The sequence below is a fragment of the Schistocerca nitens genome, chromosome 4, assembly GCF_023898315.1.
Source record: "Schistocerca nitens isolate TAMUIC-IGC-003100 chromosome 4, iqSchNite1.1, whole genome shotgun sequence".
NCBI lineage: Eukaryota > Metazoa > Arthropoda > Insecta > Orthoptera > Acrididae > Schistocerca > Schistocerca nitens.
In genome coordinates, this window is record NC_064617.1 from 322,387,742 (window position 1) to 322,411,560 (window position 23,819).

General features: G+C 39.0%; 1 protein-coding gene across 1 annotated transcript in view; it reads right to left on the reverse strand.

Annotated features, from left to right (window-relative positions):
- LOC126251990 (anoctamin-7-like) overlaps window positions 1–23,464 on the reverse strand; it is a 120,077-nt gene extending 96,613 nt beyond the window's left edge. Inside the window, exons 1-2 of the mRNA XM_049952771.1 lie at window positions 23,355–23,464; window positions 21,538–21,674 (exon numbers count right to left, since the gene is read on the reverse strand). Of these exons, the coding sequence (XP_049808728.1) occupies window positions 21,538–21,674; window positions 23,355–23,372 (155 nt within the window). The 5' untranslated portion in view covers window positions 23,373–23,464. The remainder of the gene's footprint in view (window positions 1–21,537; window positions 21,675–23,354) is intronic.
- Between the last annotated feature and the right edge of the window lie 355 nt (window positions 23,465–23,819).

The following is a 23,819-nucleotide window of genomic DNA, read 5'->3' on the forward strand; positions in this document are numbered from 1 at the left end:
AGACATGGATTATTCTGAAATTTCTGAAACTTCATCCACAAAATTTTCCTATGCTTACCTTTTACTTAATTTGCACTGTCTCCTTTGAAATACTCTCATCCACAACTGATATACCAGTCCAAACACTGTTTCCACTTGTGGAAGTAGTCTTAGTATGCCGCTTGCTGCATGGTGTAAAGCACTATCTGTGAACTACCTTTTATCTTGTCTGTCATTGCAAATCTTCATCCTTTCAATGTGGTTATCAAATTTGGAAATAAAAAAAAGTCCACAAGGGCCAGGTCTCAAGAGAAAGTATGATGAGGCAGCACAGTGATGTTTTTTGTGCAATAGTGACACACCAACAGGGCTGAATGTATTAGTGCATTATGGTGATGTAAGAGCCATGAATTGTCTCACCACTTCTCAGGTGTTAGCCTTCTCACATTTTCTCACAGACATCGCAACATGTCCAGATAGTACCATTGATTAACAGTTTGTCCCAGAGGCCTGAATTCACGATGAACTAATCCTTCAAAGCCAAAGAAAACTATCAAGATGGCTTTGACAGTTGACCTGACCCGACAAGCTTTTTTTAATCTTGGAGAACCTTTCCTGACCTATTGTGAAGATAGGACCTTGGTTTTAACATCATAACCTTAGACCCACTTCTCATCACCTGTTATGATTCTCTTAAACACCTTATTCCCATTTGCGTGATCCAAAAGCTCTTCACACATTATGAGGCGAAGATCTTTCTGGTGTAGATTCATGAGCTTTTGGACAGTCAGTCTTTCATTGGCCCACACAGTTTCATTGACTTTCCTGACATGAGCATCATTGGTAGATGTCGAAGGGCATCATGAAAGAGGGCCATCTTTAACTTCCATCTGGCTATTTTTAAACTGTGTGAACTATTTGTAACATTGAGCATAGCTTAAGCACTCATTACCATAAGCTTCCTGCATCATTTGGTGCATCTCTGAAAAGATATTCTTGAGTTTCATATTATGTTTAATGCAGTTGTGCTACTACTCTAACTCTGTCATCTCAAACTTTGCAAATTGTCAACAATGTTCTACTCAATACAGCAGTAAACAATAACTAACAGACATACAACAATGAAACAATCGGCAGTTACACATTAAACACAGGCGTATGCAGGGATGCCAGCTGCATTTCATTCCGACAATGGGGCAAAATTACGAATGTTTCAGAATTTTTTGAACAGTCCTGGTATAAAATGATTACTAATGAGATGGAACAGTATTTGACAGTTCATTTTCTCCCTAAGGACAGAATTATGTTTATGTAATAATGCTAATTATCAATGACATTCTGTTTAAATTATCAGTTTGTCCACCACTAACTCTTGTACTGAGCAGGTAACAGAGTATCAGGTAGCTTTCTTTTCAGCAGACAGCTTCATGTTCATGCAGTTTTATCTTTTGCTTGTTGAATATATTTATTCCCATTAATGCAGGTATCAGAGCATACAACTTTAATCAATGAATAGGAACCACAAAATTATATTCATTTTTGTTTTACACGCATGAAAGTGATTTTTCATGAATAATTATGGTTTTCTGCATAAAAATATGATTATTTCATACATGTGTTGGTAGCAGACTGTTAAATATTCAGGTTTTTAAATAATGGACAACATGATTCCATTTGATGTGCAGCACACATTTCTGATGAACTTTCTCTGGAGGTTCAGTGAGAGAGAGGTAAGTTCCTATGGGACCAAACTGCTGAGGTCATCAGTCCCTAGGCTTACACACTACTTAATCTAACTTATGCTAAGGACAACCCACACACCTATGCCCAAGGAAGGACTCAAACCTCCGATGGGGGGAGCTGTATGAACCATGGCAAGTTGCCTTAGACAGCATGGCAGAGGTTCAGTAAACGCAACATATTACAACAATATTGGCAGAAAAAAATACAAATAAATAATTATTTCACAAAGTCAAAGTTCCCAAATGTAACCAGTAAGACCACAAGTAAATATTACAACAGCTTCCTTTTTTATCTTTATAAAATGTTGTCCACCTCTGTAGCTGAGAGGTCAGTGCAGCTGAATGACATGCCAGGAGCTTGGGTTCTATTCACGGATGGATCAAAGACTTTATCTGCTTGGGGACTCGATGTTGTGTTATCCACATCATCACTGATGCACAAGACAGCAAAGTGGTATCAGATAAAAAGGTTTGCATTAGGAAGCAAGACACTGTCCATTCCATTCAACTGCTCTTCCAAGTCCTTTGCTGTCTCTGACAGAATTACAATGTCATCGGCGAACCTCAAAGTTTTTACTTCTTCTCCATGAATTTTAATACCTACTCTGAATTTTTCTTTTGTTTCCTTTACTGCTTGCTGAATATACAGATTGAATAACATCGGGGAGAGGCTACAACCCTGTCTCACTCCTTTCCCAACCACTGCTTCCCTCTCATTCCCCTCGACTCTTATAACTGCCATCTGGTTTCTGTACAAATTGTAAATAGCCTTTCGCTCCCTGTATTTTACCCCTGCCACATTCAGAATTTGAAAGAGTATTCCAGTTAACATTGTCAAAAGCTTTCTCTAAGTCTACAAATGCTAGACAATGGACATAGAGGAAAAGAAAATGATGTGATTGACTGAGATATGACGAGAGAAAAGAAGCATAAATGGGAGAAGATAGGGGGCATTTGCTTCACTATTTGACAAAGTGAACTGACCATATACAACCTTTGGGGAAAGACGAAACTGCCAGAAGAAAGTGATCCAGCTGCTTCTTAAAATAAAAGCAGCAGGGCATTCAATTGTGCATATGATGCAGAGTGTCAAGTTCCAGAAATGAAGTTTGCAAGTGTTTTTGTTTTTTGGATGGACACAACTAGGGTAATAAATAAGTGAGACTGCCTCAATTATGATAGAGATGACAGGTGCTTAATATCTGATGCAATTTACTGGCGTCCTTTGCCCTGTGGAGTCTAAGTAAATACAGCATGTGGTAGCAACGTGTTTTGTTTGGCTACAGTCAACCTAACTGGGTGTATGAAGCACTGACATTGTCAAATAGACAGATGTAGCAAACATAATGTACACAAGCATTTTTGGTTAGTTCTAGCTGTCTAGTATTCTCACTGCTTTGCCATGTTGGATTACATCACATTAGTGAAGGTTCAGTAGAATAAGTAACTGCACAAATTTATGTTTCACATCCTACTGAAATAGCTTCCATAAAATTTTGTGGTCACAGAGGCAAGCCACCTGGTGACAATATTTTCTTCTCAGTTGCAATCTCTTTCAAAATTACACCCAAGTTCTCCATTATTTTTTATAATTACTGGAATACTGTCAAGAACAACATGATACAATTGTTTATGGAATTTCTGATAGGGATATTCAGCATTTTTTCTCATTTAGTTTGAGTCTCAGGTTTTGCATCCTTCTCGCCACTGAAGGAATATCACCATTCATCTGTATGAACACAGTATTAATGTATCTGGCACTTAGGTGAACCTGGAGATTGTCAACTCAGAAATGATATTGGCAGGATGACAGAACTGACAAGATATCATTGACATAAAATAGTGGGCCCAGAACTGATCCCTGTGGCCCTCTTGGGACAATGTGCTTCTAGGACAACTTTTCATTACTACAGACAACAAAATGCTGTCTTTTCCTCAAGCAGTTTTTAAACCACTTTAGTGTACTATAAGAAAATTTTAGTTGTTTCAGTTTTCTTAGCAGTATGTCAAAGTTGGTATCAAACACTTTGCTGGATTCTAGTGGTGTCAGTATTATGGACTTACAGTTGATCATGGGATATTTCAGGTCTTCAGTTACCTTAATTAATGCAGGATTAGTGTTGTGTTATTTACAAAAGCCAAACTGATATTTGTCATATGAGTGATATTTGTGTAAGTATTCAGTAATTTGGTCACACACAATGCAGGATGTTTATAAATGAATATCAGGGTTTTAACACTCTATAATATTTATTACATTATACTTGCAGTTATAAATGATATGTCAAATGAAAGACCAACTTAGTTTTACCAAGAACCTTATAAATATTCAATGTGAGCACCATTTGTCACACAACACACATCAAGTCTAAAACTGAGTTCTTCGCAAACGTTGATAAGTGTATCTTCAGTGATTGTAGCAACAGCTGCTTCAATCCAGTTTCTTAATTCAGGGAGGTCTGCTGGTATCGGAGGCATGTACACACAATCCTTGAAGCCCCAAAGGAAAAAAAATTGCATGGCGTTAGGTCAGGTGAACGTAGAGGCCATGCAAAGCAACTTATCAACGTTTGGGAAGAACTCGGCTATAGACTTGATGTGTGCTGTGTGACAGCCGGCCACGGTGGTCTAGCGGTTCTAGGTGCTCAGTCCGGAACCGCGCGACTGCTACGGTCGCAGGTTCGAATCCTGCCTTGGGCATGGGTGTGTGTGTGATGTCCTTAGGTTAGTTAGGTTTAACTAGTTCTAAGTTCTAGGGGACTGATGACCACAGAAGATAAGTTCCATAGTGCGCAGAGCCATTTTTGTGCTGTGTGACAAATGGTGCTCACATTGAACATTTATAAGGTTCTTGGTAAAACTGTTTGAGTTTCTCTTTCATTTGACATATCATTTCTAACTATAAGTTTAATGTAATAAATATTATAAAGCATTAAAACCCCGATATTTGTTTATAAACACCATGTATGTTGCAGAATTTGTACAGAGTGATCAGTCAGTAATCACTAGGCGATTGTGGTGTTTTATTCTTCGGGATAGGTCAGACTATGCTCCTTTTCCATGGAATGGGACATGTTCTATTCACAAGAGAAAAATTAAATATATCTTCAGCCTGGTACTAATCTATCTGTGGTGTTCTTGATTATGGATAATCTGATATTGCTGTGTGGAGGCCTTATGCCTGCTCAGCCAGGAACCAACAACACAGATGTATTATGTGGACATGGACCTCACAACGGACAGCTCTTCAGATGACACCCAAGGGATCAGTACAATCTGTCCAGCCAGAAAGTGGCAACGTAAGTGCCACCGGAGATCACTATCCCCATGGACATTGTATTCTCCACAGGCAGGAGATCAAAAGTAGCAACTGCAGTACCTGGTGCCAGGGCAGGATTTAGGCTGGCACCTGGGCTAAGCTGCAAGATTTCCCCCCAAGTGAGTTTTCTGGGCCAGGCACAAACTGCACAACAGATTTTGTAATATTTGTCTTTGTTGCTCCATCAGCAATACGACAGACTTAAACTTTTGTGCATTGCTTCATGACTTTGACTGTGTCTTGCTCAGGTGTCAGGACAATGGCTTTGGGAACTTGCAATACACTGTGACATTTCCAGGCTTTCAGCTGTTAGATATTGTTATTGTTCTTTTCAACATTGAAGAAGTGACTTGCTTCCACACTAACTCCTCTCAGAGTAGATTGATTCTGTGTGTTACAATAAACTTCATATTCATTTCATACACGGGTATTTTTCCTGTGCTGCCTTTGGCAGATGTCAGTTGGTGATGAAGTATATGTGTGCTTTGATCCAGGAAGACAGTGCTTTAGCGTGTCTTCTTCGACTTTCATGTATATTTACTACCACGTTGCTTCCAGCATGACAAAACTGGCAGATATCTCTGCCCAGGTTGTGTTACTGCTACAACAGATGCAGCACACCCAAAAACTCCTGACTGAGCAGCTGGTTGCCATCTCTATGTCACCTCCAGAGCTGTTCAACTGCCCCTCTCAGATTGACTCTATCGTCAAGGCCTTCTGGACAGCACCCCACCCTTCCAGCAGTTCAACAACGCTGAGCCATGGGTGAACTACTACTTAACCCATAGCATTGCATGCGATATTCAGTAGCACACCCTTTTTCAGGTGCCATAAACTTAATGGAACAATGTTAATGCGAATGCATTGCCCGCCTCCTGAGGTTTCTCTCATGAATGCTGTTTCCAGTGCAGTAATATTCAGATTAAGCAATCATAAGCGGTTTCCTTGGTTAAGGATATGTTTCTTGTGCATACTCCTTATGGAGGACTACACACAGAGATCCTTAAATTGAAGAACCCTTCCTTAGAAAGCAACAGCCTTGCCGCAGTGGATACACTGGTTCCCGTCAAATCACCGAAGTTAAGCGCAGTTGGGCATGGCCGGCACTTGGATGGGTGACCATCTGGGCTGCCATGTGCTATTGGAATTTTTTGGGGTGCACTCAACCTCATGATGCCAATTGAGGAGCTACTCAACCGAATAGTAATGGATCTGGTCAAAGAAAACCATCATAACGACCGAGAGAGTGGTGTGCTGACCACACGCCCCTCCTATCCGCATCCTTAGCTGAGGATGACACGACAGTTGGGTGGTCCCGATGGGCCACTTGCGGCCTGAAGATGGAGAGCTTTTCCTTAGAAACATATCTCCCAATTCCTGGAGCTTTTTAGCATCCTCTCAAGTTGTCAGTCACCCAGCAGGACCCACAACAAGTGTTGGACCATCCTCACATCCAGGATTTTGGTCGTCGATGCTTCTGGAGCCATTGGTCTCTTGGGCCTAGATCTGTTCAATGCTCTTGGCTTAGAAATCCATGACTCAACCCCAGCATCAATTTGCTGGGCACAACGCCTAACCAAAAGACCTCTTTTTAAAGTTTGACTCAGTACTCAATGCTCCTCAGGTGTAAAGATTTCAAAGCACATGTGGCTCTTCTCCCATCAGTCACAATGAAATACTTGAAGGCCTGAAATGTTCCCTTCCCATTCAAAGACAAACTTGGGCTGGAGCTATAGCAGTTGCAGATGAGGATATCATCACTCCCATTCCCAGGAGCCAATGGGCCACCACCATCCTCTTCACAGAAAAACCAAACGGCAAATTGTGCATATGTGGAGACTACCAGATGATATTTAATACCCAGTCTGACACAGACATGTAGCCTGTTCCCAAAGCAGATGACACAATGACCTGCCTCACAGACAGTTCCCCTTTTTGGACTGTTGCATTATAGTAGACATCCATTTAGCATCGTTAGTGCTCCAGCCTTTTTCAGTGTCACTTCAAGCACTTCACCCACAGCATGCCAGAAATGGCAAATTATTCAGATGACTTTCAGATCACAGGCAAGAACACATAGTACTTAGCTAACAACCCCCCCCCCCCCCCTCCCCACTGTTCACAGTCATTCCAACAAATCAACCTCAAATGCAGTAAAGACAAGTACCACTTTTTTGTTCAACAAGTGGAATACTGGGGTCACATTTTTAGTGAGTACGGCATTTATCTGTCCCACAGTATTCCGAGTTGGTGCAAACACTTACAGTCCCTACCAACACAAGCCAGCTGAAATCAATATTGGGGCAGGTCAATTACAACCATAAATTTATTTTGCATGCAGCAGCCATTGCAGAACCGTTACACTAACTCCCATGCAAAAATGTTTGCTCGCATTTAAGAAAGCCTTCTGCGTGTTGAAACAGGCCCTCCTCCAGCCCACACACCTTACTGAATGTGAAATCATCAAGCTCCTCATCTTGGCAGCTGATGCATTGGACTATGGGTTCGGGGTGGCTCTTTCACATGAGATTGACAGGGTGAAATGGCCAGCTGCATTTGTGCCTAAGACTCTCTTTGTTGCACACTGTAACATCAAATCAAGAAAGAAGCCCTAACAAACTTATTTTGCATAAAAAAGTTTCATGACAGTGTTAGTGGACCACAAGCCCTCACTCCCTCTTTTCAGAATGTTGCAAAAAAAAAAATAAAAAAAAAATAAAAATAAAGAAGAAGAAACATGCAGCCTTCTGTGGTGGGTACTGTTTCTTTCAAGTTATAACATTCAGTACCATTCAACGACCTGACAAGCTAATGCTGATCAAATGGTTCAAATGGCTCTGAGCACTATGGGACTTAACATCTGTGGTCATCAGTCCCCTAGAACTTAGAACTACTTAAACCTAACTAACCTAAGGACATCACACACATCCATGCCCGAGGCAGGATTCGAACCTGCGACCGTAGCAGTCGCGTGGTTCCGGACTGAGCGCCTATAACCGCTAGACCACCGCGGCCGGCAATGCTGATCACCTCTTGCGTCTGCCTTTGATGCAGATCCCAAAGTCTGCTTCCAACTGATGTTGCTGCCAAGGTAGTCATGGGCAACCTTCTACTGTACTGGATGCCAAGCTCATTGCACACCACACTGTTGAGAATCCGGTACTCCTTAAGGTACTTCACCGGCACAATGCAATTGGCTGCCAGACCACAAGCATCTACAACACTTGGAGGTCTCATCTTACTGGTATCACCAGAATGAGCTCTCCACCCTCAATGATGGGCTCCTGCACTAGAGGGTCAATAGCCACAGGGTCGTGATCCTGGACAGCCTTCAGCAGTGGGACTTGGGTCTGTTCCATGTCAGACACTGAGGCATTGTGCTCACTAAGTGTCTGGAATGCCAACGTGTTAACTGGCAGGGCTTGCATGTAGTTATCACCCAGGTTACCTCCTGATCCACCTGCAAGAGCAAGCAGACCACCCCTCCACATTATTTTTTCTTGGTCAGACACTCCTGCCTCCTTGCCCAGGCTGCACCCGGATTTTGCGGTTCCCTTACTGGGCTACTCCCAGTTAGTTGCCATAGATGCTAACAGTGGTTTCCCTTATGTCTTATGCATGTCTACCACATCCGCAGGGCAGACCATTCAAATCATCTCCTACATTTTTTCCAGCTGAATGGTTCCCAGAAACTGTTATCACTGGTAACAGCCCTCAATTTGCTTCCACAGAATTCTCCACTTACTGTCGAGCAAATGGCATAGAACTGACACATATTGTGCCCTTCTACCCTCCATATAATAGTCTAGCTTAACATTTTGTCTGTATATTTAAATTTCAACTGTCTGAGCTCCACTGCCATCACCCTTTGGACGAGGCCTTTAAGCTCTCTGGTTTCTTATCACTGCACTTCCCAGGATTTTTCAACTCCAGCAGAAGCCCCCCACAACTGTCTCCATTGGTTGCAGTTATGTATCACCCATCCCACCAGTGCCCCACCCTCCTCTTGGCAGTCCAGTGGCTACCACCTCTCTCTCCAAGAAAGTATATGGACCCTTGTATTCATCAAAGACTGCCAGTATTTGTTTCCCAGAGTTGTTTCCAATCTTCTGAGCTGGGTCATGGTCAATGTGATCGCACAGTGTTTCAGTAAGCACATTAACCAATTGCGGTCTTCTTGTGGTTCTTTCTGGGTACATTAGTTCCTCATCACCCTTCGCTGCAGAGTCAGAGGTCCTCCACAATGCCCATCTCAGATACTGCCAGCCTGTCTGCCATGACCATCTCTCTGGAATGGCTGTCAGCTGCTGCACAAGCCACACTAGTACCAACACTGAAGGAGGTGGACCTCAACTCCCTAGCGATTCCAGTCACAGCAGAGATGTTGAGAAGTGCTACCATCTCTCCTCCCCTTTGGGGTGTAGTGGAGAAATGGGAGGGGAGGGTATGGGAGGGGAGAATGCTGTGCTGAAGACTTGTGCCTATTCAGCTAGGAACCAACACCCTGGGGTATGCAAGCACAGACCTTGCAGGGAAGAGTTCTTCAGACAACATAAGAGGGATGGTTGCACTCTGCCCAGCCATCAGGCAGCAACTCAACTGCCACCAGAGGTCATTGGCCCCATGAGCTACTACTCCTCTATGGGCCACATGACCAAAAGCAGCACCTGCAGTATCCTGGTACCCAGGCAATATTTATGCCAGTGCCTGGGCTATACTCTAGTAGCTCACTCGAAGTGAGTTTTATGGGCCAGGTGCTGACTACAAAAGTCCACAATCAGATCTCCCTCTGGAGCTGCCACTATGATGATGACACAATCCATGTTGAGGTTCACCTTCAGTAGCTGCCAGCTATTGATCTACTCACTAGCAGCCTCTTTGGCAAATAGATGTGGTCTCCAGCACCGTGACCAGGAACTGGATGTTGTGATCTTTGTCTGTTTTAATTGCAACAGGCTGGACTTAAACTTTAGTGCATCTCTTTGGGACTAATAACTCTTGCTTTGTCAGTCTTTCTCATTGTGATTACATTTACAAGAAAGTGAATGTGTGGTGCATGTATTTTTATGACACAATGTAGATTTATTTCTATGAACATGAGTTGTGCTTGTCTTTCTTCATTATGAGTCAATGTGCTTATATATACACCAACACTTCCATCACTTTGTTTGGCCTGTCAGCCCTAAGAAATATGTAACCCAGGAGACGAACATTTACATAGGATGTATGTGGTTTTAGCCACATTTCCGACACAAGTGTTATATGAAAGCTTATTTGACAGAAAAGAAGTCTCAGCTCTTTTTAATGTGCAAATAAGGACTGCATATTACAATTTGGTGCTAACAGCTCTGAAATGCATGCAAGTGATGTGATTCTTGCTTATGGTTGCTGAAGGAGAGAAGAATGAAGAGTTAAAGTTTTTTGAGATTACAGAGGTATGGGAATATATAGATAAGGAATATTTGCTGTGAATAGATGTGGCTAACACAGTGGTGAGTGCAAAACAATTAACCCTGTACTTTGCCTGTAATATGGGTCGGTAGCTTCTATAGAATTTTTAAATGCCATGTTGCTTTTAGCTGTTTCTGCTTATATTTCAGTATTACAATTTTGCTTTTTGATATGAAGATTGATGTTGGGAACATACTGCGATGTCTGCTCATCAACAATCCACATGTCAAAATCTTATGCTTGAAATCTGCACAAATGCTGAAAATGCAATAGTAAAATAAAAACAGTACCAACTAAATCAACACATCTTCATTTAAAACATTAGTCTTCTCTCTTGAAGGATTTACATTGTGCCGGTCAGAGCATAAAGAGAAACTGTGATATTTTGAAGTGATGATGCTGCCAACAGAGAAAAATAAACTTAATTTCTATGAGAACAGCATCATTTACCATTGAAAAATTTATTAGTGAGAACTCTATTCATGTACTGCACTTTCAACGTTGTCCAAAATTTTCATAGTAATGTGCCATTAATCTTACTTTTTTGCTTAATTTGTAAACACAGTCTTCCACATTTCTCTCATCACTTGTAACTCCAGTAGTTTTCTCTTGATAACACTATCTTTGGCAATCAATTAAGAAAGACCATTCCTTCATAATTAATCTTTTTTACACTGTATCTTGCCATCCTTCTAAGGGAGTTCCAAAATGAAAGCAAAGAAGAAATAGTAACAACAATTGTATCAAATGAAAATTCACTTTATGGACACACAATGTCTTGCCATAACTTGTCGTCAGGAGGTGAAATCTTAAGTACTGTCAACAGACACCTTTCTTCCTTCCTTCTTATCATTATTTTCCATATATTCCTTTCTTCACCAATTCTCTGGAGAACCACCTCATTTCTTACCTTATCAGTCCATCTAATTTTCAATATTCTTCTGTAGCATCACACCTCAAATGCTTCAATTCTCTTCTTTTCCAGTTTACCCATAGTCCATGTTTTACTACCATACAATGCTGTACTCCAAAGATACATTCTCAAAAACTCTTTCCTCAAATTAAGGCCAATGTTTGATACTAGTATACTTCTCTTGGCCAGAAAGCCCTTTTTGCCTGTGCTACCCTGCTTTTTTATTTCCTCTTCGCTCCAATTTATTTTGCTGCCTGGGAAGCAGAGTTCCTTAATTTCATGGAACACCAATCCTGATGTTAAGGTTTCACTGTTCTCATTTCTACTACTTCCCATTACTTTCATCTTTCTTCAATTTACTCTCAATCCATATTCTGTACTCATCACACTGATCATTCCATTCAGCAGATCCTGTAATACTTCTTCACTTTCACTGAGGATAGCAATGTCATCAGCCTATCTTATCACCAATATTCTTTAACCTATAATTTTAATCCCACTCTTGAAACATGCCTTTATTTTGGGTCATTGATTCTTCAACATATAGATTGAACAGTAGGGGCGAAAGACCACATCCATGTCTTACATCCTTTTTAATCAGAGTATTTCATCCTCAGCCTTCAACTCTTACTGTTCCCTCTTGGGTTTTGTACATATTTTATATTACCTGCCTTTCCTGTGGTTCACTCCTATTTTTCTCAGAATTTCAAACATCTTGCCCCATTCTGCATTGTCAAACACTTTTACCAGGTTGTCAAATCCTATGAATGTGTTTTGATTTTTCTTTTGTCTTGTTTTGATTAGTAGCTACAATGTCAGAACTGCCTTCCCAGTGCCTTTACCTTTCCTAAACCCAAATTGGTCAATATCCAGCACATCCTCAATTTTCTTTTCTATCTTCTGCATACTATTCTTGTCAGCAACTTGAATGTACGAGCTGTTAAGCAGATTGTGCAATAATCCTCACACTTGTCAGCTCTTTCAATCTTTGGAATTGTGCGGACAGTGCTTTTCTGAAAGTCAGATGGTATATCGCCAGACTCATACATAGTACACACCAATGTGAATAGCCATTTTGTTGCGATTTTCCCAAATGAATTTAGAATTTCTGATGGACTGTTACCTAACCCTTACTCAATCTTAAGTCTTCTGGAGCTTTTTTTAAATTCTGATTCTAATACTGGATTACCCTCTCTTCTATACTGCCTCTTGTTTCTTTTTCTATCACATCGCTGGACACATCTTTCCCCTCATAGAGGGCTTTGATGTACTCTTTCCATTTATCAGTCCTCTCCTCTGCATTTAACAATGAAATTCTCATTGCACTCTTAATATTACCATCCTTGCTTTTAATTTCCCCGAAGGTTGTGTCAGCTTTCCAATATGCTGAGTCAGTCCTCCTGACAATTTCTTTTTCGATTTCTTCACATTTTTCACACAGCCAGTTCACCTTAGTTTTCATCCATTTTCTATTTACAGTATTTAATTCCTAAGTGACTTGTATTTCAGTATTCCTGAATATTTTTGTATTTCTTTCCTTCATCAATCTCTAAGTATTTCTTCTGTTACTCATGGTTTCTTCATAGTTACCTTCTTTATACCCATGTTTTTCTTACCAACATCTTTAATTGCCCTCCTTGAGATGTCCATTCCTCCTCTTGTGACATATTCATAAGAAAGTAGGAAAAAACTATTTTAGCTTCTGGAACTGTCAGTTCATTCTTCATGTAGGAAAGAGGAAGGTTAAAAAGGAGAGGCAGGTCACCCTGACCCTGAGTTGAAAGGGACTCAGCTATTGTGAGCATGAGAGGAGATAAAGGAGAGGCATCAGAGACTGAAGTAGGTTGTAATGGTAAACCAGTAAGCATTGTGTCTGTAAACAGGCTCAAACAGCTCTAGGCTGCAGTAGTTACGGAGAGATGAAGATACTTGCACAGGGCAGACCTACAAAGAGGGCTGTATCAAACAAGTATTCAGACTGAACACCCCAGGATTAGCAGCAGCAGTCCACGGCAGAGAACTAGTGATGCTTTTGAAACTGTCAGTTGCTTCTTCAGGGAGCCTTGAGGAAGCAAGAAGGTAAGGATGGAGTATGAGACAGATGAATGGGAAGTGAAATGAATTGTGCATTTTCTGGGAGGAAAGCAGGAAAGGAGATTGGAGAAACCAAAGATAGACAGACAGGGGAAACATGAAGATAAAAATAATAGCACAGAAAATTATTCAGTAAGTAAGTAAATAAATAAATATATGTGTGGATACAGAAAACATGTCTGCCTTGAAGACAACCAGCACCCAGTTAATAAGCGTGCTCTACAGTTTGACTCTCAAGGACCTGAGTGCCAGCTACACCACACAAGCCAATTGGATACTTTCACCTGGTACTAGTTTTCCTATGCACCAGAATCTGAACTGGCTCTGAAACTTATTCACACATTCTATGCTCCTAATATCTGTAAAAGCATGCCTGTTCTTCACTTTATTTTTTTCTCATTTTTTGTGTTATTGGTTTATTTATTTATTTTCTTTTCAGCTTTCCCCAATGTTCTTTTCTGCTTTTCTCCTAGTCCTTAATTGCACTATTGTTGCACTTCACATTTCTCTTCCTCATATTTCATCCATTTCCTTTACTCTGTCCTATCTTATTTTGCCTAGAGATGGCACACTGCTCAGCAACGTACGGTTTTTGACCACCTACTCTTTCTGATGCCTGTCTCTTTAGCTGAGCGTCCTTCCATCTTCACAACAGGTTGGTTCCCTCAACCTAGAGTCTTAGTAATCTGTACTACTTCCTAACATTACCAGGCTACCACTCTTTCCTCTTAGAATTTTTACCCTCCACAATTCCCACTATCACAAAGAGACATATCTCTGATGCTTCAGGATGTATCCTACCAATCAATTTTTTAAAATCACGTTGTGCCACAAAATTCTTTGTTCCCAATTTGTTCAACATCTTTTCATTAATTATCCAATCCACCAACTTAATCTTCAATATTCTTCTTTAGCACCACATGTTAAAACTTTCTTTTTTTTGTATTTCAACATAATGGTCATCAAGGAGTGTGACAATGAAATTTGATGCCACAGCTACGGTCATCAAGCCACAGCTACGGTCATCAAGCCACAGCTACGGTCATCAAGCCACAGCTACGGTCATCAAGCCACAGCTACGGTCATCAAGCCACAGTTACTAACAATAATTAGTTTGGTCAAACGAGTCATCATTTTCAATTGTAGCCACAAACCTGGACAACTGCATTAATAATTGCATCCACATTTCTTTCAAATAATATGAAAAATGCACTAAAATCAGTAAACTGAAGCAAAGGCAGCAGAAATGGGTCACAAGTAGAAGTAGATGTAGAAGTAAAATTAATAAACTACTTATGTGCATTGATGAATTCGAGTCATCGAACCCATTTGATATAATCTGCCTCTCTGAACATCAAGTGACCACTGGTATAGATATGTTAAACCTTACACAATTTAAGTTAGCCTCCTACTTCTGTAGACAAAAGATGGAGAAAAGAGGAGTTGCCACATTTGTTAAAAACGGTTTTGAATTTAAGAATATTGACATTAATAAATTTTGCTTAGAGCAGCACTTAGAAGCATGTGCAACAGACAGAATTTCATAATAGGTCCTTTATAATAGTAGCCATATACAGAGTACCTTCAGGAAATTTCAATCTGTTTATAAACGGTCTTGATGATTTATTATCTCATCTACAATTAAAAAACAAAGAACTAGGGGTTGCTGGTGATTTTAATATAGATGTCCTGAAAAACACTGTCAGTGAACAGTTACTGAAATCAGTTACATTGTCATTCAATTTAATTTCTACAGTAAATTTCCCAACTAGGATATACAAATGTTCTAAGACTGCCATTGATAATATATTTATAGTCAATTCTAGGCAACTAAGCCACATTACAAAACCAGTAGTAAATGGGCTATCTGACCATGACATTCAACACCTAACATTAAATTTTGAGAATTGTCAGGGTAAAACATCTATCAGAACTGAGTACAGGAGACCAATAAAACAGTCAAAAACTGAGAATTTTAGGAGATTGCTCAAGGAAATTAATTGGGTGGATGTTTACAGCATCCAAGACACAAATGGAAAATACAAAACATTCATTAATAAAGTTAGCACCTTATTTGAAAATTGTTTTCCCCTGAAGGTAACTCAAATTAAGCAGAAGTCTAATAAGAAACCATTGATCACACAAGGGACAAAGATATATCATGTGAGACAGAAAGGAAACTATCTGATATGTAGGGATACCTTCTGATATATAGGGATACCTTTGATTCTAGCATTATAGCTCATTACAAAAATTACTGCAAAATATTGAAGGTTATCCAGAAATCTAAACACCTGCATTATGAGAAGATAAATACATCCAGCAATAAAATAAAAACAGTATGTGATATAGTTAAGTCAGAGACAGGTAGGACCAGAAATGAGGAGGAACAAATAGCTCTAAAAATAAATGAAACCCTGGTAACAAACACATGTTGTGTTACAAACCATTTAAACAAGTATTTTGTCTCTGTTACTGATAGCATGGGGTTGTCAGGTTCAGTAAATAATGCAATGGAATATCTGAGACCAGTGCACACAAACAATCTTAGTAAAATGGAATTGACTCTCACTTCACCCAAAGAAATGGAATCCATCATAAAGACCTTGAAATTAAAGCATTCTAGGGATTATGATAACATATCAACAAAGTTAATAAAAGAGTGTTCATGTGAGCTTAGTGATATCTTAAGTTATTTGTGTAATCAATCACTTGTCACAGGAACATTCCCAGACTGGCTTAAATATGCTGAAGTTATATCTCTCCACAAGAAAGGGGACAAAGAAATGCCAAATGCCATCAAATTACTGACTGAAATCACTTTTGCCAGCTTTTTAAGAAGCTTTGAAAAGGTTATGTTCAAGCGTCTACTTAAGCACCTTAGTGAAAATAACACACTGTCAAAGTCACAGTTTGCATTTCTTAAGGGTTCTGATATTGAGAAAGCTATTTACACTTACAGCAAAAATGTCCTTAATTCATTGGACAACAAATTAGAGGCAACTGGCATATTCTGTGACCTGTCAAAGGCGTTTGACTGTGTGAATCGCAGCATTTTTTAAGTAAATTAAAATATTGTGGTGTCACTGGTAGTGCTGCAAAGTGGTTTCAGTCATATCTTACTAATAGAAAACAAATGGTGTCATTACATAACACTTCAGCATTAGGCAATCAGACATCATATGACTGGGAAGAAATTACATGTGGTGTTCCCCAAGGTTCCATACTAGATCCACTACCTTTTCTTGTGTATATTAATGACCTGTCATCTGTTACATTGCCAGATGCCAAGTTTGTCTTATTTGCAGATGATACAAACATTGCAATAAATAGTAAATCAAATATAAATTTAGAAAAGGCAGCTAATCAAATTTTTACCGACATTAATAAGTGGTTTATAGACAATTCACTGTCATTAAACTTTGAAAAGACCCACTATATGCAGTTCAGAATTTCCAAGAGATTTCCTTCTGGTGTGTGTATAAAATATGATGACATGGAAATAGGAGAAGTTGAGGTTTGTAAAATTCTTGGGATTACAACTTGATAATAAATTCAGTTGGGAGCAACATACTAACGAACTGCTAAAGCACCTAAACAAGTCTGTGTTTGCAATGCGAATGATGTCAGACATAGGAGATATAAATATAAGAAAACTGGTATATTTTGCTTATTTTCACTCCATTATGTCATATGGTATCATATTTTGGGGTAACTTCACAAACAGAGAACAAATGTTTAGAGTACACAAGCGTATAATAAGAGTACTGAGTAGTGTAAATCCCAGATGATCATGTTGAAACCTATTCAAAGAATTGGGCATATTAACCACAGCTTCTCAGTATATTTATTCCTTAATGAAGTTTGTTGTAAATAATACGTCTCTTTTTCCAACTAACTGCTTAGTACACAGTACCAATACTAAGAATAAGAATAAGAACAATATACATAGAGATTTAAAATCACTCAGTCTTGCCCAGAAAGGAGTCCAGTATTCAGCAACACACATTTTCAGTAAGTTCCAGCAACCATTGAGAGTTTAGTTTCAGACAAGGCAAAATTTAAGCACAATTTAGAAGCATTTTTGGTGGTCAACTCCTCCTATTCCATCCGTGAGTTTCTCAGCAAGAGCAGTAGACCATTTTAATGAAAATTTATTATACTTTAATTTTTGACAATACTTGGTTGTAATAGCCAAGAAACTAGCAAATGTCTGAATGATGGATTTAATGAAAGCAGATGTAAGTATTAAACCTGTAAGTATTAGAGTTAAATTTAATTCATGTACATAATTTTACTGTTTATTGACTGAGGATCATTAAAATTAATGAAACTCAAGTTTTTCTAATTACATTTTTGTAATGTGTTTATCTGACATGTTCACACCCAGGAGGATTCCCTCTTTTATGGGTCTACGGAATGAATAATTAATGTAATGTCATGACAGTTTTTGGTTCATCAGTGCTTTCACACCTTAATGCAGTGCATCCCAATGCAGTTCTCCTCATTAAAGTGTGGAATGACTAATCAACCAAAAAATTGTCATGACAACTTGTGACCCATTTTTGGTGCTTTTGCTGTAGTATACTGGTTTTAGAGTATTTTTTGTAATATTTGAAAGAAGTTTTGTTGCAATTATTGCTGCAGTTGTCCAGGTTTGTGATTACATTTGAAAATGTTGACTCAGTGCATCAAAATTAGTTACATAATCTTTTAAAAATTTCTCTGTATAGTGATTGTGGTTTGACGAACATTTGTGGTGTTAAAAATTGTAAAAGTTTATATTCTCTCCTAGTCTGAACTGTTTACTGCCCACAGATAACTGCAAACCTGCAAGATTTCTTTCTTTTCGCTTAACTATAATTCCTTTCCCATTATCTCCTTGGTTACATTCACAACTTTTTCAACATACGGGTTGAATAACATCGGCGACAGGTTACAACCTTGTTTCATTCCCTTCTCAACTACTGAGTCCCTTTCATGTCTTCTAATAACTGTAGTATGGTTTCTAAAAGTTGTAAATAACTTTCCACTCTCTGTATTTTATTCACCCCTGCCTTCAGAATTTCAAAGAGTAAGTCAGTTGACATTATCAAAAGCCTTCCTAAATCTAAAAGCGCTACAGGTGTCCCTTCAACCTATTTTCTAGGGTAACTGGTGGGGTCAGTCTTGCCTCTCATGTTGCTCGATTTCTCCAGAAACTCAACTGATCTTCCCTGAGGTCACCCTTTAGCAGTTTTTCTATCATTCTGCAACTAGTTTCTGTCAATATTTGCAAACATGGTTTATTAAGCTGATAGTTCCGTAATATTCACATCTTTCTTCTAGAAGTCAGAGAATTTTCATCTCGTGTACACTGAGATAATAAAAGTATGGGATACCTCCCAATATTTTGTTGGACCTCCTTTTGTCTGGCATAGTGCAGCACATCAACATGGCATGGACTCAACAAGTCGTTGGAAGTCTCCTGCAGAAATAATGACCATGTTGCTGCTATAGACATCCACAATTGTGCAAGTGTTGTCGGTGCAGGATTTTGAGCATGAACCGACCACTTGATATGTCCCACTAATGTTTATTTGGATTCATGTTGGGAGATACGGGTGGCCAAATCATTTGCTCAAATTGTCCACAATGTTCTTCATACCAGATGCGAACAACTGGGGCCCTTTGACATGACGCATTGTCATCCGTAAAAATTTCATCGTTGTTTGGGAACATGAAGTCCATGATCAGTTCAGTTGGACCAGACAACCCTGTCCATTCAATTTAAACACAGTCCATACCATTATCGAGCCACCACTAGCTTGCACAGTGCCTCATGGACGACTTGGGTCCAAGCCTTCTTTGAGTCTGCGCCACTCTCAAACCCTACCATCAGCTCTTGCCAACTGAAATCCAGACACATCTAGCCTGGTCACGAGACCAGGATCGATGCTGCAGGCAATGTCTTGCCCTTTTTTTAACAACGGCATTCACGTCAGTCATCTGTTGCCATAGCCGATTAACATCAAATTTTGTAGCAAGTGAATAACTTCAATTACTTGGGAAGTGTAATAATGGATATGTATTGCTCAACAGAAATTAGGAAAAGAATTGCAATGGCAAAAGAAGGATTCAAGAGGAAGTAGAAATTACTTTGTGGATCACTAAACAAAGATCTGAGGAAAAGACTTGGCAAATGTTACATCTGGAGCATTGCACTATATGGCGCGAAGACCTGGACATTGAGGAAGGAAGATGAAAGAAGGTTGGAGGCACTAGAGATGTGGATATGGAGAAGAATGGAAAAACTGAAATGGGAAGACCAAGAAAGGAATGAAAAAGTATTAAGAAGAGTTGAAGAAGAAAGAAATATGCTGAAAGTCATCAGAAAGAGAAAACTGAACTGGACTGGACATTGTTTGAGAATGAACTGTTTATTGAGGGAAGGAATAGAAGGAATGGTGGAGGGAAAAGGGGAAGAGGAAAAAGAAGATATCAAATGCTGGACAATATCAAAGGAGGCAAATATTCAGAAATGAAAAGACTGGCTATGGACAGACAAAAGTGGAAGAGGCTTTACCCATGATAAGACCTGCTGTAAGGCAAGAATACCATACTACTTGTAGCACTGTCCAAACAGATATGTTTGTCATACATCCCACATTGATTTGTGGGGTTACTTGATGCAGTGATGATTGTCTGTTAGCACTGACAACTCTATGCAAATGCCGCTGCTCTCGGTTATTAAGTGACAGCCATCATGGTTGATGGTGAGAGGTAATGCATGAAATTTGGTATTCTTGGCATGCACTTGGCATGTTGATCTCGAAATATTGAATTCCCTGATGATTTCCGATATGTAGTGTCCCATGCATCTAGCTCCAACTACCATTCCACATTCAAACTCTGTTAATTCCCATCATGGCCCATAAACACATCAGAAACTTTTTTACATGAATCACCCAAGTACAAATCATAGCACCACCAATGGACTGCCCTTCTATAGCTTGTATATCCAATTCTACCATCAGCTGCATTTGTGCATTTCGTTGCCCTATTACTTTTGTCACGTCAGTGTATCTTGCACACCAGGCAGAATAGTTTTGTACTATTGGTCTTCCCAAGGATGTCCCATCTCATCTTTATTTACTACCTGTTCCCTTTCTATAATATTGCCTTCAAATTCATTTTATTGTTTAACCCCTCTATATATTCCTTCAATCTTCAAGCTTTTCCTCTTTTGCTTAGCACTGTCTTGCCATCTGACCTCTTTATGTTCATAAAAGTCCTTCTCTCCTTCAAAATTAATATCTCTCTAATTCTCCTGTAGGTGGTATCTACCTTTCCTCTTTTAATACAACCTTCTAAGGCCTTGTATTTTACCTCCAGCCACTCTAAGCATACCTGCTTAGCTATTTTGTACTTTGTGTCAATCTCATTTTTAGACATCTGTATTCCCTTTTACTCTATTTGCTGGATTTTGTATTGTCTCTTTTGTCAATTAAATTCGATATCACATGAGGTATCCAAGTTATGCTGCTAAGCCTCATCCTTTTACATTTGTGATCCTCCACTACTTTCACTACTTCATCCTCAAAACTATTCCATTTTCTATTGTGATCATTTCCTCCATTTCAGGCAGTTGGTGCCTCATGTTTTCTTTGAAACTCTCAACAACCTTGTGTTCTTTCAATTTATTAAGGTCCCATCTCCTTACCATTCTTTTAATTTACAGGTCATAACCAATAAATTATTGGCTGATTCTACATTTGCCGCTGGAAATAAATTGCAGCTTACAACGTTTTCAAAATCTGTCATATTACACTCAAACCACTATAGAATTTTCATATAAACAGAGTATCAATTATTAGAAAATGGCGACATCATCTTCATCTGTCAATACTCGAAAAATCTGCACTCACAAATGCAGTCATCTGTGTCTGCCCTGCCTTGCATGCAGTAAAGAACGATGAAAAACTGCAACCAATCAATAAGAAGTAGAGAAAAAAATTGTGACAACATCAATTTATGTGGAAATTGTATGTATTAATTACCTGTCTATTTTAGACTTGCGAAATGGACAAGTATAGTAATCAAGAGGTTTGTTGGGAACATCTTCATACATAATATTTGGCAGCCGGAGAGCTTTGAGTATCTGTTCGGACCAGTTAATTGAAGGATTTGGATGAGCCTGCAAAAATAAAGGTTGATATGAATACTCAACATAAAACAAACATTTTTGTACATGGAATTTTAAAATGTAAACAATTTTCATCTACTTTAATACTTTTTGTTTTCATGTGGAATATATCATTATAGTTGAATATAAGTAGCAATGGAATCAAAATTTACAGTATATGATACAAGGAAATATGATTTCATCGCTTCTGCTTTATGTCAAGGCATAGCTATTATCTCTCACTGGAAATCAAAGAAGCTTCTGATCCTGTAGTACAAGATATCTATCAAGTTACCAAGTTGTTTCATGGAATGTAAAGCACCATATACTGTCTTTTATGCTTTTGACTTCTGTCTCTTGTGTGCAGAGTGACATCAGGTCTCAAGAAGTGCCCATATGTCAAATTTTAGGTAAATGAAAGAACCTGCTAGTCCTGTCATGAGTGGAATTACAGAGATGAAAGCCCAGTTAAAAATTTAGCACTTACTGTGGTAATGTCTGTTGGAATGACGCACAGAGCATGATGCATTCTGCTTATGATAACTGGAAAAATATACTAAACTCTTTCCTTCATTTAATGTTCAGCAGCAATGCAGAAAGAACAAGATCTAACTTTGGGAAGGGGTGAATGCAATTTATAACAAAATTAAACACAATTAAATAGTATGGCAAGACTGAAGAGTTTGCAGAAAAACTACTTTTAGTTATAAAACTATCGGGCCAATGGATGCATCCGATTCCAGCCGTCTGCTTTGACGCAACTTGGGTGTTGTGACATGTGACGTCATAACAGCGCAAACTTTACGTATTGGTTGTGTTTGCAGATGTTGTCTTCTTGTGTTAGATTGTGCCCTCTAATGGTGTGTGTGTGTGTGTGTGTGTGTGTGTGTGTGTGTGTGTGTGTGGAGGGGGAGGGGACTAGTTTGCTTGGTGGTAAGCAAGTGTTTTTTTTTTGTCCATTCTTCTCGAGTTATGTTTTGTGTATTTGTGGTGTATCGAATATGTTTTAATTTATGTAGGGATGTTTGATTTTTAGATTTTTGAGGTGTGGTTTTGGTTTTATTCTTCGTAGTTGTAGGTGTTGGTTTTTTGGTATCAATAGTTGTGGTTAACCTCTGTCGGACAAGGCAAATGACAGATTCCAATTTTCGTTGTCTTATTTGCAAGTATTGGTTGGTGTTGGTGTATTGTCAGCTGTGGTTGACCTATATAGGACAAGGGGAGTGTTAGATTCCTGTAGATTCTTGTTGGTGCTGTGGAATGCTTTAATTTTTTTGTCTTTTATATGTTTTGGGGTCGTGGTGTGTTTCTTTTTACTGTTATATTTAGATTGTACCCACCCTAAAACCCCCAATTTCCCACAGTTGTCCTGTTAGTTTGACAGTATTTTTGGTGAGATATGTTACTGTCTACTTTGGAAGTATTTTCGTGTTTGTTGCCGTGTGTATGTAGTGGCGCCATATTGGAGACGCTTAGAATACCCATTTCCGCCATACTGATGACGTCATGGGTCAAAGCAGACGAGTGGAATCGGTCACTTCTGTAATGTCAAACTATGTTCTTGGATTAAACAATTTGTTTGTTTGTTTGTTACTGTTAGATAAAAATGCAATGTATTACAGATGGAAGCCTAGACTGCAATACCGTAATGCTATAATCACATTTTTTAAATGATTTGTTGCGTTCACAAACCTGTAATGGTGCTCTCATATTCAGTTCTTCTGCATAGTGGCATAGTACAGACCATGTGGCATGGAGCTTAATGAAACAAAGTGTTTTGCGGCTTGTCTGCGTCTCCACCAACTCCTAAAAAGAGTGATAATGTTCACATCATGCCGAAAAATTGTTTTCTTTAACATGAAACCTTAAAACCTGAATTTTTTGGTTACACCAATAGATATGTGAAAGAAGATAATATTTTACTCCACAGATCGAACAGTTGCTTTAAAAGCACAAAAAAGTGCTAGCACGTCATTTCGGAATATGATAATTTATAGGCTGAAGCTAAGGAGTGATATTGTTACGAAGCAGATGCAATTGATTTTCTATTCAAGAATATTTATTTGTATCTAAGTAACACAAACTGAATGATAAAGATCATATTATAAGTTTCTCATTAAAAAATACTTTTTCCTCGAATCTGGAGCTTTATGAATA